The sequence below is a fragment of the Hemitrygon akajei genome, chromosome 6 (assembly GCF_048418815.1).
Source record: "Hemitrygon akajei chromosome 6, sHemAka1.3, whole genome shotgun sequence".
NCBI lineage: Eukaryota > Metazoa > Chordata > Chondrichthyes > Myliobatiformes > Dasyatidae > Hemitrygon > Hemitrygon akajei.
The window spans coordinates 92,333,242-92,351,062 of record NC_133129.1 but is presented as its reverse complement, the minus strand read 5'-3'; the positions used below and the strand labels follow the sequence as shown (position 1 = coordinate 92,351,062).

Genomic DNA, 17,821 nt, shown 5'->3' with positions numbered 1-17,821 from the left:
CAGGAAGACTGCGATCGCGTTCGATCTAGCAGTGGGTCTAATAACTACCATAATTTTGAAGTCGTGATGAGCATGCATTAACAGTATTTTGAGATATTTGTAGCAACTGTAATGTGATATGAAAAAATCTGTGATTTCTGTGGGTGACAAAATCACAAGTACTGCTGATACTACTGTGGTTTGTTGTCTACATTCATCATCAATGGAAATGATAATTTCCAGTTAGAGGTTAGTGAAGATGAAGATGTAAACTTTTTTCCATCCTAATTCACATCCCCACAGTTAAGAACCTCTACCATAAATAAAGAATTGGACTCTTTTGAGAATGGTGGAGAAAAGTGATCTAAGTATAACCCTTGGGTTCAGCCAGCACGTGTTTGTCTAGGAGAAGACAACCTCTTGCCCAGCCAAACTGAGAAACCTCATGGTGTGGATGCTGCATAATGTGTTGCCCGGTTACAAATCCGAACCGCAAAATATCAGACGGTACACCATATGCAATTAAACAAGTGAACTTTATAAATCTTAATCTGACTATATATAGGGTTAGTAAAGAAAATAAAAAGAAAAAGGGTTTTAATGAACAGTCTAATGCGCACGTTGGAGCTCACGATTTTGTCCCATCGATTCCTGTCGACCTCCTGTGGGCATCGCTGACCTTCAGACCCTCGCTCCGAGTCCACTCCGTCCGGCGATCTACTAACTCTCTCCGCTCACGTCTTCTCTCTTCATCTCTCCCCGACAAAAGACTACGCAATCACTGCTCCCAAACCCACAAGAAAGAACAACATGCCTCTCATTGGCTAACATACATTCTAAAGCCTCTGTTATCTCTAGTCATAACCTAAACATTGCTGCTAAAGAGAAACCATTACCTTAGCAGTGAAACATTACACAGAGGTCATTACATTAGCAGTGAAACCTTTCAGAGCGTTACATAAGAGAAAATTAACAGTGTTGTCTCTGCTTCTAGTCTGATGACGAAATGTTGTTTGTGGCCCTTGCAATTTTAAATCAGGAGGGAAAGGAATAAATTTAGCTCATTTGAACAAAATTTAATATCAAAGTGAGTTAATTTTTAGAGTCACAAAATGCTGAAGGAACTCAGGCAGCATCTATGGAAATGAATAAACAAATGACGTTTCGGGCCGAGACCCCTCATCAGGACTGGAAAGAGGGAAGAAGAAGCCAGAATAGAGGTTGGGAAGGTAAAGGAGTACAAGCTGGCAGGTGATAGGTGAAGTTAGGTGTAGGAGCCATGGTATCTACTTTCCATCTATATTTTGTGTTGTGTGTTTATTATGGGGTAATCTGTTACGTGGGTTGGGATGTGGTAGAAGCGAATTTAGGTATGTATTTATGCTTTGTCTTGAGTCAGTTTAGTCTAGGTAGAACCAGGAGGCAGCTGGAATGATATTTCTTTGTTGACCGCGTAAATACGTTAAGATCACAAATGCTTAAGAACCTTTAAGACCGCTTACTTCATTATATTGCTGGTTTAGTTTCAGTAGTTTTTTTCTTATCGTTGTAAGATTGTTCATCTTTGGTTTCTTAATAAGGGATCAAACATGCTTTCTTTGACTGAGAACTTCATTATTGTAGATAGTGCATCGTACAGTGTCAAACCCTTTCACCCCCTCGCACCTAGCCTCAGTGGTTTTGGTGTGTTTTCAAGTGACTTCTACATTAGGTGAGGGAGAAGGTGGGTAGGTAGGTATGCAAAATAAAATTTGAAAAAGGCTTAGAAATTTAGACAAGAAGTATTTCTTTTGTTTAAGGTGATGTAAATGAAAATCTGTTGTTTCAAGAATGTAATGTGATTACAATCATTAAGCATAAGAAATAGGAACAGAATTAGGCCATTTAATATTTGCTGATTTATTATCCCTCTCAATCCTATTCTGCCTTCTCCTCATAACCTTTGACGCCTTGACTAATTAAAGAACCTATCAACCCCCGCTTTAAATATACCCTATGACTTGGCCTCAACAGCTGTCTGTGGCAGTGAATTTCACAGATTCACCACCTTCTGGCTAAAGAAGTTCTTCCTAATCTCGTCTAAAGGGTTGTCCTTGTCTTCTGAGGCTGGGCCCCTGGTCCAAATGTTGTACCATGAATTTGGGAGCCTAGCTACGAATCATTTTTGCACCAGAGATGAGTTTTCACCATCAGGTTCACATCCTAATGGCATAATTTCTTGAGCAACGCGCCATTAGAGCATTTCCAGAGGAATATAAGCACACCGTTCTCCAATGCTCTGCCATTACCCATAGTCAGGGCAATAAGGTTTACATGGTGCTGTCTGATCTGCAGCTGCACAGCTTAAAGGATATCACCCTCTGTAGTTTACAGACTGGTGTTGGGATCATTACAATATAGGTACACCAGCTTTCCTTGTGTATGGGTAGGTGAACCTTCCAACCCAACACACAACAGCCCCTGCCCACCACCACTACCGCTCCATTAACAGGCCCCATTCTCACTTTTCACACTCGCAACCTCTGAGCCTGCTTACACCAGCCTCACTACAATGACCCTTCTCCCGGGTTGATGCTTCACATTGATTCATCTCCACTCCAGATCCACACCTACTCTGAACCCCAGGTTCTAAATCTTAAACCCAGTTTGACACCAACGTCACCTCATGGTTCTGATTCCAATTCCATGTCTTGAAGAGTTCATTGCCCATTGATGCCAGTCATCAGGCTCTCCTCTCCCTCCAGATTAAGATTGGTTTTACTTGTCACGTGTACATCAAAACATGCAGTGAAATGTGCAAGGGATGTACTGGGAGCAGTCGCAATTATCACCAGCATACCATGTCCACAACTTACTAACCCTAAACACGAGAAAGTCTGCAGATAATCGAAATCTAAAGCAATACACTCAAAATGCTGAAGGAACTAAGCAGGTCAGGCCACCCCCCACCAGGACCGGAAGGGAGAAGATGCCAGAGCAAAGAGGTGGGGTTAGGGGAAAGAAGCTGGCCAGAAAGTGTTGGGTGAAGCCAGGTGGGTGGGAAAGATCAAGGGCTGGAGAAGAAAGAATCTGACAGGAGAGGAAAGCAGATGAGAAAGGGAAGGAGGAGGGGACCCAGAGGGAAGTAACAGGCAGGTGAGGAGAAGTGAAAGGTCAGAGTAGGGAACAGAGGAAGGGGTGAAAAGAAACTAACCCTAACCTATACTGTGAGAGGGAAGTGGAGCACCCGGAAAAAACCCTCGCGGCCACAGGGAGTACGTGCAAACTCTTTATAGATACCAGCGGGAAATGACCCCTGATCTTACGGCTGTCGCTGTAAAGCATTGTGCTAAATGTCCTGTCAATCTTGTGATTTTCTTTTACACCCAGTGCCATCATAACCTCTACTGAATTATCAAGTGACAGCCCCACAGTACTACTTGCTGAAATAATGTGAACTGTGAATTTCTAAGCACATTTTCCAGTGCCCTGCATGGGTTCATGGCACAAAAAAAGCTGTTCAGCTCAACATTTTTCTGCCAGCTCCTTTCATGCAACTATCCAACTGATCCCACTATTTTCCTGCCCTCCTGTTGTTATTGTTTCTTTTCTTTAAGGTGTTTAATTCTGTTTCGAATATTACTGTAAAAAAAATCTACAGGCAGTGGCCAGTTTATTAGGTACACCTGTACACCTGCTAGTTAATGTGCATATCTAATCAGCCAATCATGTGGGAGCAACTCAATGCATAGGAGCATGCAGACATGGTCAAGAGGTTAATTTGTTGTTTAGATACAAAGACCGAGTTCTCACATTATTCAGGTTGAACTCCCTCCTTAAAGCATATCTGATGAGGTGGAAGCTTTGAAGTTTAAATTTAAAATGGGCTTGGATTTCTTTGAGTCTTGAAACTAATCCTATCACCGTTTGAATACAAGAAAGGCTTGGTGAAACTACTTTGTTGGGGCAATTCACAGTGGACTGGCACTAAACATGTTTCGTTCTTTCTGCAGCTTCCTGGTGTCTTTACCTGCAGAACATTGGATTCCAGCAGAAACATTCTAAGATAAAGGCATCTATTGGCAATTTTCTAAAGGAAAAGTCTATTAGCTACAAAGAGATTGTACTCCATCCTTCCAGGTGAGTGCTGGGATTGCTACCAAATAAAGTGGTTTAACATTTAAATCTAAGTGATATTTTTTTCCCCCACAAGTATTTTAACTGCTTTTTCTGTAGGTGAGATTTGCAAATTGGTTAATAAATACTGCATTCTGTGCCAAAATGGTTATGGCGAATGAAGTCTGTTCAAAGTGGGATCTCCCGGTGGCCACCTATTGCAATTCTACTTCCCATTCCCATTCCAACATGTCAGTCCATGGCCTCCTGTCCTGCCAAGATGAGACAACACTCAGGTTGGAGGAGCAACACCTTATATTCCATCTGGGTAGCCTCCAACCTGATGACATGAACATCAATTTCTCCATGCCCATCACCTCCCTCTGGTGCTCCTCCCAATTCCCTTTCTTCCATAGTCTTCTGTCCTCTCCTGTTCTTCTGCCCCCTTCTCCAGCCCTTTATCTCTTTCACCAATCAACTTCCCAGCTCTTTACTTCACTTCCTCCCCCTCTCCTGGTTTCACCTATCACCTACCACCTTGTACTTCTTCCCCCCCCCCCTCAAAATTTTTACTCGGACTCCTTCCCTTCCTTTCCAGTCCTGGTGAAGGGTCTTGGCCCAAAAAGTCAACTGTTTACTCTTTTCCATAGATGCTGCCCGACCTGCTGAGTTCCCCTGGTATTGTATGTGCATTGCTCTGGATTTCCAGCATCTACAGATTTTCTCGAGATTTGCATACCCATAGACAGTAACTTGATCATAAACAATTGCTTCTTTTATAGTGATGTTGAACAGTGGCTAAGAACAGTGTTAACCCCACAGCTCTTCTGAATAGTGTGCTAAAATTGGATTATATCAATGTAAAAAAAACCCCATGAGGGATCCATTTTGTTTCCCACTGGAAGGGCAAAATTACAGTGCAGTGTTATCGAAAATACACTCAGATGCCACTTTACTCAGTGGAGTCTTTGGCGTGGTCTTCTGCTGCCTATCCACTTTAAGGTTCGACATGTAGTACATTCAGAGATGCTGTTCTGCACGCCACTGTAGTAACACCTGGTTATTTGAGTAACTGTCACCTTCCTGTCAGGTTGAAGCAGTCTGCCCATTCTTCCCTGGCCTCTCTCATTAACAAGGCATTTTCGTCCACAGAACTGCCACTCACAGGAAGCTTTGTGCTTCTCGCACCAATCTCTATAAGCTTTAGGGATTGTCGTGCATGAACGTCCCAGGAGATCAGCTGTTTCTGAGACACTCCAACCACCCTGTCCGGCACCAACAATCAGCCCACAGTCAAAGTCACTTAGATTCTGACGTTTGGTCTTAACAACTGAACCTCTTGTCCATGTTCGCATGCCTTTATACATTGAGTTGCTGTCACATGATTGGCTGATTAGATATTTGCATTAATGAGTAGGTGTACCTAATAAATTCGCCACTGAGTGTACTTCTGCCAGGGAGGGATGTGGAGGATGGGATTGTTCTCGGAACCAGCATAGATTTCAAGATTTAGGATTAGTTATTGTCATTCTTCAGTACACAAGTGTAAAGAGAATGATCTACAGTACTGTGAACATTTATATAGCTAGGGTGACCAAGGTTTTTGCACAGCACTGTACTTTTCAATCTGGATCAGAGACTGAGTTCGTAAATCTGGTGGGAGCATGAGAAGATCAATATTTACTTGATTGGAGCTCACTCCCAAACTTCAACATAAGGGTGCTAGTCATTGAAGTACTGCCTACTTAGTAGTTGTTAGGAATAAAATGCTTTCCTCCAATCTACTGCCAGCATTGAGTGTTATCAGATCATGGTTTAGGAACAGCAAAGCTCGTTCAGTATTCAGCAGAACCCATTGCTCACCACTTGCCACATTGCCCCAGCACCACCAACATGCAGGCATTGTCTGTATGAGTGAAGTTGGTTTGCTTGGATTGGAGGGCATTTCTTGTGGAGAGGGTTGGAACAGACTGGGGTTTTCTCTTTGGAGTGGCGAATGGTGGAGGCAGTGTGAATGATGAAGGTTTGTAGGATGATAGGAGACGTGGATAGGTGGACAGCCAGCAACTTTTTCCCAAGACAAGTGCAGGTGTGTGTGGGGTGGGGGAGGATTTTTGGATAGTGTAGTTTGCCACTGGCCCTTATTTGGTGGCAAGACAGAAGGCATGGGAGCTGCATAGCCCCAGTTGTAATGAGGACTAGGCCTCTAGCCGTGGGCTTGCCTGCTGCTGCTGTCCAGGTGAGGACTATCAATTTGCAGGACCTGTCACTCAGGGTCTTGGACTATATATATGTTATTTTTTGTGGGACTATGTCTTTTTTGGCTTGCTATTTTGAATGTGCTGTGTGTGTTTTGCATTTTGGCCCCAAAGGAATGCTGTTTTGTTCGACTGTATCCATGTATGGTTGAATGAAAATTAAAGTTAATTTGATTTGAATATAGCTGTAGGAAGGTGTAGTGGGGGGGATGTCGGAGGTATGTTTTTTGAATGGAGAATGATGTTCCCTGAGGCGCAGTGCTGAGTGTTGTGGTGGAAGTGGATGCACTAGGCATATGGATGAAATAAAAATTGAGGCCTATGTGGGAGAGAAGGATTGGATTGGAATAGATTAAAAGATCAGGAGTCTCAAGATGGCGCTCATGGAGTAAACCGCATCTAGGCTTTGCTCCAAACCTTTTACGTTTTTTTTAACCTACAAACACCCCTTAAACTTATTTTAAAGGGGTCTAAACATATAGAATTTTTTTAAAAACTATTTGAATTACTCTCAACCCGCTGAAATGTCTAGAGCAAAAGAACCGAAACAGACGAAAGAACCGTTAACTTTAGAAGTTGTTGTGAAGTTTATAGACGCTAGATTTGATGAATTGGAGAAAAAATTACTTGGAAGATTTGCACAGTATGACAATCGTTTGAGATCACTCGAAGAAAAGTTCCTGACCTTTTCACGGGAATCAAATGAACAACAAGCAAGCATTTTGGCTCTTGAAGAAGCTGCTCGTAAGAAGGATCGTATAATCGAAAAAATGCAAGAAGAGCAAACTTCGACGACCCAACAGATGGATCGCTATAAAGCTAAAATTACTGATTTGGAAAATCGTTCTCGAAGACAAAATCTTCGGTTAATTGGAATCCCGGAAAAATTTGAAAGCGGTGATCTGACCGTTTTCTTCTCCAAATTTCTAGTGGATGTCCTGGGCGAAGATGTCCTGGATAACCCCCCATTAATCGATCGGGCTCACAGAGTCTCTAGATATCGGGCAGATTCAAGTCTGAAACCACGGCACATAATTCTCAGGATCCATTATCCTCACATCAAAGAACGACTGATTCGTGCGGCTCGTAAAAAAGGTATGATAACCTATCAAAATTTTAATTTTCGCATTCTGGAGGACTATAGCCCCGAAGTACTACGGGCTAGGCTGGCTTTCAGATCGGTTATGTCGAATTTTCACCAGAAAGGCTACAAGCAAGCGTTGCTGTTTCCAGCACACCTGAGAGTCACCCTTCAAGATGGATCTTTTCGGCTGTTTAAATCGCCAGCGGATGCTCAAGGTTTCCTGGAACAATGACATTTGATCGGGCTGATCAATGTAATCTAGCCTATAGATTTGGATCTGGTATAGATTGACGTTTGGGTTCTTTTTTGATACGGTTCATATATATTTCTTATATACGATTAAAGCTCTCTTTTTTCTACCGGGTTTATTCCGATTTCATATTTTTATATATTACTAACCGATTAATGTTGAAGATGACCTATTAGGGTTATTTTTTTTTCTTTTTTTTAATCGATATACGCTCTTTTTTTATATTTTTAGCATTTGAATATTAAGATTTGGAAGAATAAAATGGCGTTTCTTCTTCCCGACAGACTCCAGTGTCTGTAGCGTCATAACTGTTTTGATCTGTTCGAAAGTGTTAAACCTTCATTTATTGTTTTAATTTTTTTAACCCTTTTGATAATATACATTTATAACACTAATTTTATATTTTAATTTTTCCTATATCAACCCTTTTTTTATAATGTGGGTTGTTTGTATTTTTTTTAACTTTGTTACGTCTGAGTTGCCGTCTTGAGACAAGGGGGTAATTTTAGTATTAGATCGCTCGCTTGCCTCTGTTTGGCTTTTTTCCTGGGGTTTTGAGGGTGGTGGGAGGGAGATTTTTCTTTTTTTTCTTTTTTCTGCTTGCTTTTTGCTTAGTTTTACTTCATGGGCTTATATGAAACTACTAAAATGGCTGCGGTGCTGTGACTTCCGGCTTCCCTTTGAACTTACTTTCCCCTTCCGAGTTCATGAGTTCACTTTTCTTTTAAACCTATATGTTAACTGTAATATATATTGTCAATATGGATAAGACTATTAACTTTGTTTCTTGGAATACTAATGGTTTAAATCATCCGATTAAACGGAAAAAAGTATTCAAAGTATTCCATAGAATGAATGCGAATGTTATTTTTGTACAAGAGACTCATGTTAGGAAGGTGGATAGTCAGAGGTTGTTTAGGTTTTGGAAGGGCCAACAGTATCACTCAAATTCGCAAGCCAAAGTGAGAGGTGTTTCTATTTTTATAGACTCATCAACTGCTTTTATACATTATGAAACAATTTCAGACCCGCAAGGTAGATTTTTGCTTATTACTGGGTTGCTTTTTAATCAAAAAGTTGTTTTAGTTAATGTTTATGCTCCAAATACTGACTGTCCTGAATTTTTTAAATGTTTATTTACATCCTTTCCTAATTTGAATCAATACAGATTGATAATGGGCGGGGATTTCAATTGTTGTTTAAACCCTTTGATGGATAGATCCAAACCCATTCAAACTTTTCCGAACAAATCGGCTTCTCTTATTAATTCTTTTATGATTGATTCAGCTATCTGTGAAATCTGGCGTTTTCTACACCCTAATGATAAAGAGTTCTCATACTTTTCCCATGTGCATCATAATTACTCAAGGATTGACTACTTTTTCATTGATCAGCACTTCCTTACAGATGTCATGGATTGCAAATACGACTCTATTGTTATATCTGATCATGCACCTTTGAAGTTATCTATTAAGGTGACGGATTCACATATTAGTACTAAAAGTTGGAGGTTTAATTCTGTTTTACTGCAGGACTCTGACTTTATTAACTTTATTAAACAGCAAATTGATTTGTTTTTCTCAATAAATTCCACAGCAGACATCTCTAGTGGAACTCTCTGGGATACTTTTAAGGCATATATTCGTGGACAGATTATTTCATATTCTGCCGGAGTTAGGAAACGAACTAACTCTAAAATATCAACATTAGTTGATAAAATTAAGGCAATTGATAAGATTTATGCATTGACCCCTAGTAAAGAACTTTATAAAGAAAGGGTGGAACTTCAAATGGAGCATAGTTTATTGTTAACCTCTTCGATTGAAAGTCAGTTAATTAAATCGAAAGCTCAATTTTATACATATGGAGATAAGTCTGGTAAATTACTAGCTAACCAATTGAAAATTGTTTCGGATAAGCGACAAATTACTAAGATTCGTAAACAAGATGGTACTCTGACGATTGATCACAAAGAGATAAATACAGCCTTTCAAGATTTTTATAATTCTTTATATCAATCAGAATGTACTAAAGACTCTTCTATAATGAGTGAATTTTTAAGGAAATTGAATATTCCAAAAGTAACTGCTGAGGATAGTGTAATTTTGGATACACCTATTACGGAGTCTGAAATAGAAAAGGCCATTTTCTTAATGAACTCGGGTAAAGCTTCGGGCCCAGATGGTTTTTCTGCAGAATTTTTTAAATCCTTTTCTTCTATACTTTCTCCTTGGCTTTGTAAAATTTTTAAAGATGCATTAAGTATAGGTAAACTACCACAATCTTTTTATGAAGCTTCTATTTCTTTAATTCTTAAAAAAGATAAAGATCCCACTGAATGTGCATCTTATCGGCCTATATCTTTGCTGAATATGGACTTTAAGATTTTTAGTAAAATCCTGGCTGTTAGATTAGAAAATATATTGCCTCGGATTATTTCTGAGGATCAGACTGGATTTATTAAAAATCGTTATTCATCTTTTAATATTAGAAAATTAATTAATATTGCTTATACTTCTTCATCTAAAATCCCAGAATGTGTCATCTCCTTAGATGCCGAAAAAGCATTTGATAGAGTTGAATGGTCATATTTATTTAATACTTTGCAACATTTTAATTTTAGTTCAAAATTTATATCATGGATTAAATTAATATATCAGAAACCTTTAGCTTCGGTTTTCACTAATAATCAAAGATCCCCTTTTTTTCAACTATTTCGGGGTACAAGGCAAGGTTGTCCTTTAAGCCCTTTATTATTTGACATTGCTTTGGAACCCTTGGCTATAGCTATTCGTGAATCACCCAATATTTTAGGTATTACCCGCGGGGAGACGATGTATAAGGTATCATTATATGCAGATGATTTGTTATTATATATATCTGATCCTGAAAGATCTATTCCTGCTATTTCTTCTTTGCTTGCTCAATTTAGTAACTTCTCTGGGTATAAATTGAATTTTAATAAGAGTGAACTTTTTCCATTAAATATGCATACTCCAATTTATAATCGGGTACCATATAGAATTGTTACAGACTATTTTACTTATTTAGGTATTAAAATTACTAAAAAACATAAAGATTTATTTAAAACTAATTTTTTGCCTTTAATAGATCAAATTAAGCAACTTGCTAATAGGTGGTCCCCATTATCTATGTCTTTGGTAGGTAGAATTAATGCCATTAAGATGATGATACTACCTAAATTTTTATACCTATTTCAAGCATTACCAATTTTTATTCCTAAATCTTTTTTTGATACAGTTGATTCTAAAATATCGTCGTATTTGTGGCAGAACAAAAATCCTAGGTTAGCTAAAAAATATTTACAGAAGCCTAAGAAGGAGGGCGGTTTGGCTCTACCAAACTTAAGATTTTACTATTGGGCAGTTAATATACGGTATTTGATATTTTGGACACAAGAATCGACTACAGTTGTTGGCCCACAATGGGTAAATTTGGAATGTAAATCTGTGCAAGATTTCTCATTGATTTCAATCTTAGGATCTTCACTTCCCTTTTCGTTATTTAAAATGAATAAACAGATAACTAATCCTATAGTCAAGTATACATTACGAATCTGGTTTCAATTTCGTAAATTTTTTGGTTTGAATAAGTTTATACTGTCAAGCCCTATAACAGCTAATTACTTTTTTCGACCATCTTCCATAGATCAAGCCTTTTATTTATGGAAAACAAAAGGTATAACATGTTTTCGTGATCTGTTTTTGGATGATAACATTATGTCCTTCGAACAATTATCTAATAAATATAATTTATCTAAAACCCATTTTTTTAGATATCTACAAATTAGAAATTTTTTATATAATGAACTAAAGTCTTTTTCGAAAGAATGTCCATTGGACATTACAGAAAGAATTTTAGCTCTTAATCCTTGTCAAAAGGGTCTTGTTGCTATCATTTATAATATGATTATGAATCTACAACCAGATATATCTGAAAAAATTAAGAAGGAATGGCAGGAAGAACTGCATTGCCCTATTTCTACTGAGCAATGGGAAAAAATTTTATTATTGGTAAACTCATCCTCTATATGTGCTAAACATACTCTAATACAATTTAAGGTCGTACACAGAGCTCATATGTCTAAAGATAAACTTGCTCGATTTTACTCGTATGTTAATCCAACCTGTGATAGATGTCATTCTGATATAGCTTCGTTGACTCATATGTTTTGGTCCTGTCCTTGCTTACATAACTATTGGAAAGATATTTTTAATATTATTTCAAGAGTTTTAAATATTAATCTCCAACCACACCCTTTTACTGCAATTTTTGGCCTACCAATGATGGATAATAAGTGTTTATCCGCTTCATTCCAACGAATGATTGCATTTATTACACTAATGGCTAGAAGATCCATTTTACTGAATTGGAAAGAAGCCAATCCTCCAACAGTATCTCAGTGGTTTTCCCAAACTATTTCCTGTTTAAGTTTAGAAAAAATTAGAAGTGTGGTTTTCGATCCTTCAGTTAAATTTGAGGAAACTTGGAGACCATTTATTCAGCATTTTCATATGAATTATACGGTCTGATCCTGAACCTTATTGTCACTATCCTGAATTGTGTGGATGGAGGTTGGGAGTCATAGGCACTACTGTATATATATAACATTATGCGATTGCCCATGTTGGTTAGTTTTTTTTTTCTATTTAGTTGTTGTTTTTTTTTGTTTTGGGGGGGGTTTTTCTTAATCATTTATATTATTATATGAGTTTGAGAGATTCTATGTATGGATCAATATATATTTGAATGTTTATCAATCTATTATGTACTCTCAAATGTCTTGTAACAATATTTTTCTTCTGTTTTTTTTCAAAAAACTAATAAAAAGATTTGAAAAGAAAGATTAAAAGATCAGCACAACACTGTGGGCCAAAGGGTCTGAACTGTGCTCTGCTCTTCTAGAGTAGATTACAGAAGTCCCAAACCAAGCACAGCATCAATAGATTATAGTAAATGTATTTATTGATTTTTATAATGATACAGCACCGTAACGGGCCCTTCTGCTCCATATGACTGATCACCTTACTAACGTTTGGAACGTGGGAGGAAACCAGAGCACCCAGAAGGGACCCACACAGTCACGGGGGAAATTTTCATACTCCTTACAAACCGCTCTGAGAATTGAACCCAGGTCGCTGGCGCTGTAAGAACGTTATGCTACCATGCTGCCTGCCTTGCATTCTTAAAGTACTTAATAATTAACACTCACACATCGCCTCAAATTAGTATTGGAGAACACGTATTAGGCTCAAATCCAGTGTTTTGCTATGACACCATTTAATCTACTTGTGGTGTATTTCAGCTAATTTAGATCTTTCCGCAGCTAGCAAATTAAATACCACTAATGATGAAACCCGCAGTTAAAAGATCAAAGTTCAAAGTAAATTTTATTATCAGAGCATATGTATGTCACCACATACAACCCTGAGATTAATTTTCCTCTGGGAAGACTCAGCAAATCTATAGAACAGTAACTATAATAGTATTAATGAAAGATCAACCAGAGTGCAGAAAGACAAACTGTGCAAATGCAAACATAAATGAATAGCAATAAATAATGAGAACATGAGATAGAGTCTTCAAAATGACATCATTGGTTGTGGGAACATCTCAATGGATGGGCAAATGAGTGCAGTTATCCCCTTTGGTTAAAAGCCTGATGGTTGAGGGGTAGTAACTATTCTTGAACCTGGTGGTGTGAGTCCTGATGCTCTTGTATCTTCTACCTGATGGCAGCAACAAGAAAAGAGCATGGTCTGGGTGGTGAGGATCTTTGGTGATGGATATTGCCAAATCCACTACGTTTTGTAGGATTTTCCATTCAAAGGCATTGGTGTTTCCATACCAGGCTATGATGGAGCCAGACAATATAATCTCCACTACACATCTTTAGAAGTTTTTCCAAAGTTTTTGGTGTAGAACATAGAACATTACAGCAGAGTACTGGCCCTTCAGCCCACAACGTTGTGCCAGCCTGCTTCAAGATGAATTTTACTCTTCACTCCCATGTAGCACATTGAAATCAGTGTCCCGTTAGGGAAGGAACTAGAAGTCTCTGCATCATTCAAAACACACATCCTTTCAAACATCTTCAGAATGTTGAAAGGTCTTGATAGAGTGGATATGGAGAGGATGTTTCCTCTGGTGGGGGAGCCTAGGACCAGAGGAGACATCCTCAGAATAGAGGGACCAACTTTTAGAACAGAGATGAGGAGGAATTTCCTCAGCCAGACAGTGGCGAACCTGTGGAATTTGTTGCCACAGGTGGTTGTGAAGGCAAAGTCGATGTGCTGCCCTGCTTCCAGGTATTAGGAACTTCAGGTCAATGTTCAGCCAGAGGAGCTGGTTCATCACCATTGAACAAAGAAGTTTGGGAATGGGATTAGATGAAGATCTGCAAGGTCACGACAAATAGAAGGAAGGTAAATAACTAAGGTGCTCTGGTGGTGGACTGTTAATCCAAATACAGGTCCCACCGTGACAGCTGTAAAATTTTAAATCACAATAATCTAAGTGACTTCAAAACTACCGATTTGTCATTGAAACCACTTCTGGTTCCTTGTTCCCCCTTCATCGGACTACTTGTTATACTTTATGTTCTATGTATGATTCCAGGCCTACATTCTTGAATGTCTTCTGTTAAAGGGCAGTAGGAAATGTGGGATAATTGCTATCCTTCAGAATTAGAAACAGAATCAGGCTTATTATCACTGATTATACAGTAATATGTAGAAGTCTTAGGCACAAATATATAGCTAGGGTGCCCAAGACTTTAGCACAGTACTGTATGAGGAGTGGAGAGTGAGTTTGTAGATCTGGCAGGAGCAAAGGATGTTGGGAGTAGTGAGGATGGAGTGCTGCAGGAGGGGTGTAGGACAGCTGGCAGAGGAGCAGGGGTGGGGGGTGTGGGTGCAGACACACCCAGCCCCAAGACACCAGCGAGATCATTTGATTCCAAGCAATTGGTTTATTGATCATTACAGAATGTCTCTCTGGTGTTTCTCGCTCCTTCCCCTCTCCCTTCCCTTTTTCCCAAACAGGATTTCCCTCTCCCTGCCCCCTACCCACTCTCAGTCCACAGTAGAGACCCATATCAGAATCAGGTTTATCATTGCTCACATATGTCATGGTTTTTCTTTTGGTCGCGGCAGCAGTACAGTGTAATACATAAAATTACTACCATGCTGTGCCAAAGTCTTAGGCAATCTAGCTATATATATATGTGCCTTAGACTTTTGCACAGTATTATATGTTTTGAAAGTTGTTGCTTTGTGGTAGTAGTAAAGTGCTATACATGAAGGTGTACTACAAATTATAATATGAAATATATATTAAAAATCAAATTCAATAAATAGTACAAAAAGAAAGGAAAATAGTGAGGTAGTGTTCATAAGTTGATTGTCTATTCAGAAATCTGATGGCGGAGGGGAAGAAGCTGTTCCTGAAACGTTGCCTGAGTGCCTTCCAGCTGCTGTAACTCACTTTGGATGGGAGCAACAAGAAGAGAGCATGTCCCGGGTAATGGGGGCCCTTAATGATGGATGCTGCCTTTTTGAGGAATGACCTTTTGAAGATGTCCTCGATGGTGGAGACATCTATCATTGTCAGTGAGGCTCTGGTTCTGCAAAGTAAGTTAATTTCTAGCTCATTTGAAACTTAGGAACCACAGGTTAAAAGTGGAGAGCAAATGGAACAAGCAGATGTGAGCTTTTATTTAGACGGTGTGGTAGTGATGTGAGGGGTGAAAGGGAATTGGGTAGACACGAGAGAAAATAATTATAACAAGCAAGGAATTGGGACTGACTAGAACATTTTATTGGAGATCGTATTGACTCAATGGGCCAAGTAGCCAACTGTATCTGATTCTGATTTCATTAAATGGCCTAAGAAGCCAAAAGCAACTGTTGAGCTGAAGAAATTTTTAAAATCTGCAGAACAGCTGATTAAAACCAGTCAAGGACGGTGGACAAGTAGACAAAACAAATGTCCCAGTTCTTGCCAGCTGGTGGAAGAAGTGGAGGCCGTCCTGGATTGAAGGCCTGACTGATAACCCGATAAATCAGAGATCATTTTGAAATAAGTTACTTGTGGGATGCTCTTTGATAAGGCGGAAGAATCAACACAGGCTTATAAAAAGAATAGTCTCTGTCTGTAAATGAAGTAGCCTAAGCCCAGTGTCTGACCTACAGAAATGGCCTGATTCAGGGAAAGGCAAAGGACTCTACAATTCATCTCAGTATCATTTATTTAATATTACTTTTTTTTTGTACTTGTGCAGTTTGCCTTTTGCACAATGGTTCTTCGTCCGTCTTTGTAGTTTTTCATTGATTCTATTGTATTTCTTTGTTCTGCTGTGAATGCCTGCAAAAGTGTATCTCAGGGTAGTAGATGGTGACATATACATACTTTAATAGCAAATTGACTTTGAACTTTAAATATCAGAGCCCTACCCTTATTTGGGAGAAGAGAAATGAAAATCTGAATCAGGTTTAATATAATCGGTTTAGGGTGCAGCAGTACAATGCAATACATAATAATAAACTGAATTACAGTAATATATAATAGTTAAAATAAGTTGTGCAAAAAAAATAGGTAGTGTTCATGGGTTCATTGTCCATTCAGAAATAGGATGGTAGAGGGGAAGAAGCTGTTGCTGAATCATTGAGTGTGTGCCTTCAGGTTTCTGTACCTCCTTCCTGATGGTAACAGTGAGAACAAGGCCAGTCCCAGGTGATGGGGGTCCTTAATGATGGATGTTGCCTTTTTGAGGCATCGCTCGTTGAAGGTGTACTGGATGCCGGGGAGGCTAGTACCCATCTTGGAGCTGACTGAGTTTACAACTTGCTGCAGCTTTTTGCAAGTCTGTGCAGTGGCCCCTCCATACCAGACGGCAATGCAGCCAGTTAGAATGCTCTGTGTGGTACATGTGTAAACATTTGCTGCAGTCTTGGGTGATAATTGAAATCTCCTCAAACTCCTGATGAAGTGTAGCCACTGATGTACCTTCATAATTGTGTTACGTATTCGGGCAACAATAATATAGATGAGTTAGGCAAGGGGTTTTATAACGAATAACACGTTTATTAAACACTGATAACAAACCCCCTTCAAATGTAAACAAACCCAAACAATGATCCGAGCTCAGCTGCTGACAGCTGGTCAGACAGTTCTTAATAGCTTTGCAGTCTCAAACAGTCTTTAAAGTAGTATTGAAAAAACCAGTTCTCCAAAGCGATATGCCGAATGAAAGCAGTATTTTAAAACGATATGCCGACAGTTCAAAAGCTCACGGTACTTTTAAAAGGAGAGACTTTTTAAAGCGATGTAAATTCTCTTCCACGTCGATGTCCTTCGATTCCCAGCGTCGAACTCCCACGTCGAATCTTATTAAATATAACAACTTAAAGTGACTGACCTTCCTTCCAAAATATTCTCAATCTCCCGCTTTTTCCCAGCGGAGACTATCGTGAGAATAGTAAACGAAATCCTTCCGAATGAGGATCAAACAAAGTCGAAGTCAATCCATCGAAAATCAATTCTTCTCGATCTCCATTTTCCAAACTTTTCTTCACTCTCCATCAGCAAAGAAACCGTTGGCTCTGACCTTTTAAACTTTAGGCATTATATAAAACTTCATTTTTAACTAAACTGCGTCATCACATTAAATCACACAGTAACATGAAGTCATCTTGGCAAATCCAGCCACGAACTGCCCCACCTGACAGGGTGGGTCTTCCTTTTATACCCTGTAGAAAAAACCTGTCACATGACCTCTACTGGCGGGAAAATGACATCACTCCACCATTACCTCATGTCCAGTATAACTTCAACCCCAGTCACGTGACAAGGGTACCACTGTCACGTCACGGGTACGTAACACCTCCCTCCAAAAAAAAACATTTTTGATCTATCAAGAACAAAAATTTTTAACAATTACTTACAAAAAAAAAACAAATGTATAAATTATATAACATACACAATATACAATACAGTAGGAGTGTTACAATAAAAAAAAAACCACTCCAAAAAAAAAACATTGTACATTCAATATCGAGATAGACAATCAGCAACCACATTATCTTTACCTTTAATATGAGTTATCACAATATTGTACTCTTGTAACATCAAACT

The 17,821-nt window shown here is 38.9% G+C and overlaps 1 protein-coding gene across 6 annotated transcripts in view; it reads left to right on the top strand.

Moving 5' to 3' along the window:
- Window positions 1-17,821, top strand: part of LOC140729273 (uncharacterized) — a 137,610-nt gene that overhangs the window by 91,374 nt on the left and 28,415 nt on the right. For all 6 annotated transcript variants that reach the window (XM_073048859.1, XM_073048862.1, XM_073048861.1 and 3 more), the window contains one exon: window positions 3,972-4,098. In XM_073048859.1, the coding sequence (XP_072904960.1) occupies window positions 3,972-4,098 (127 nt within the window). The remainder of the gene's footprint in view (window positions 1-3,971; window positions 4,099-17,821) is intronic.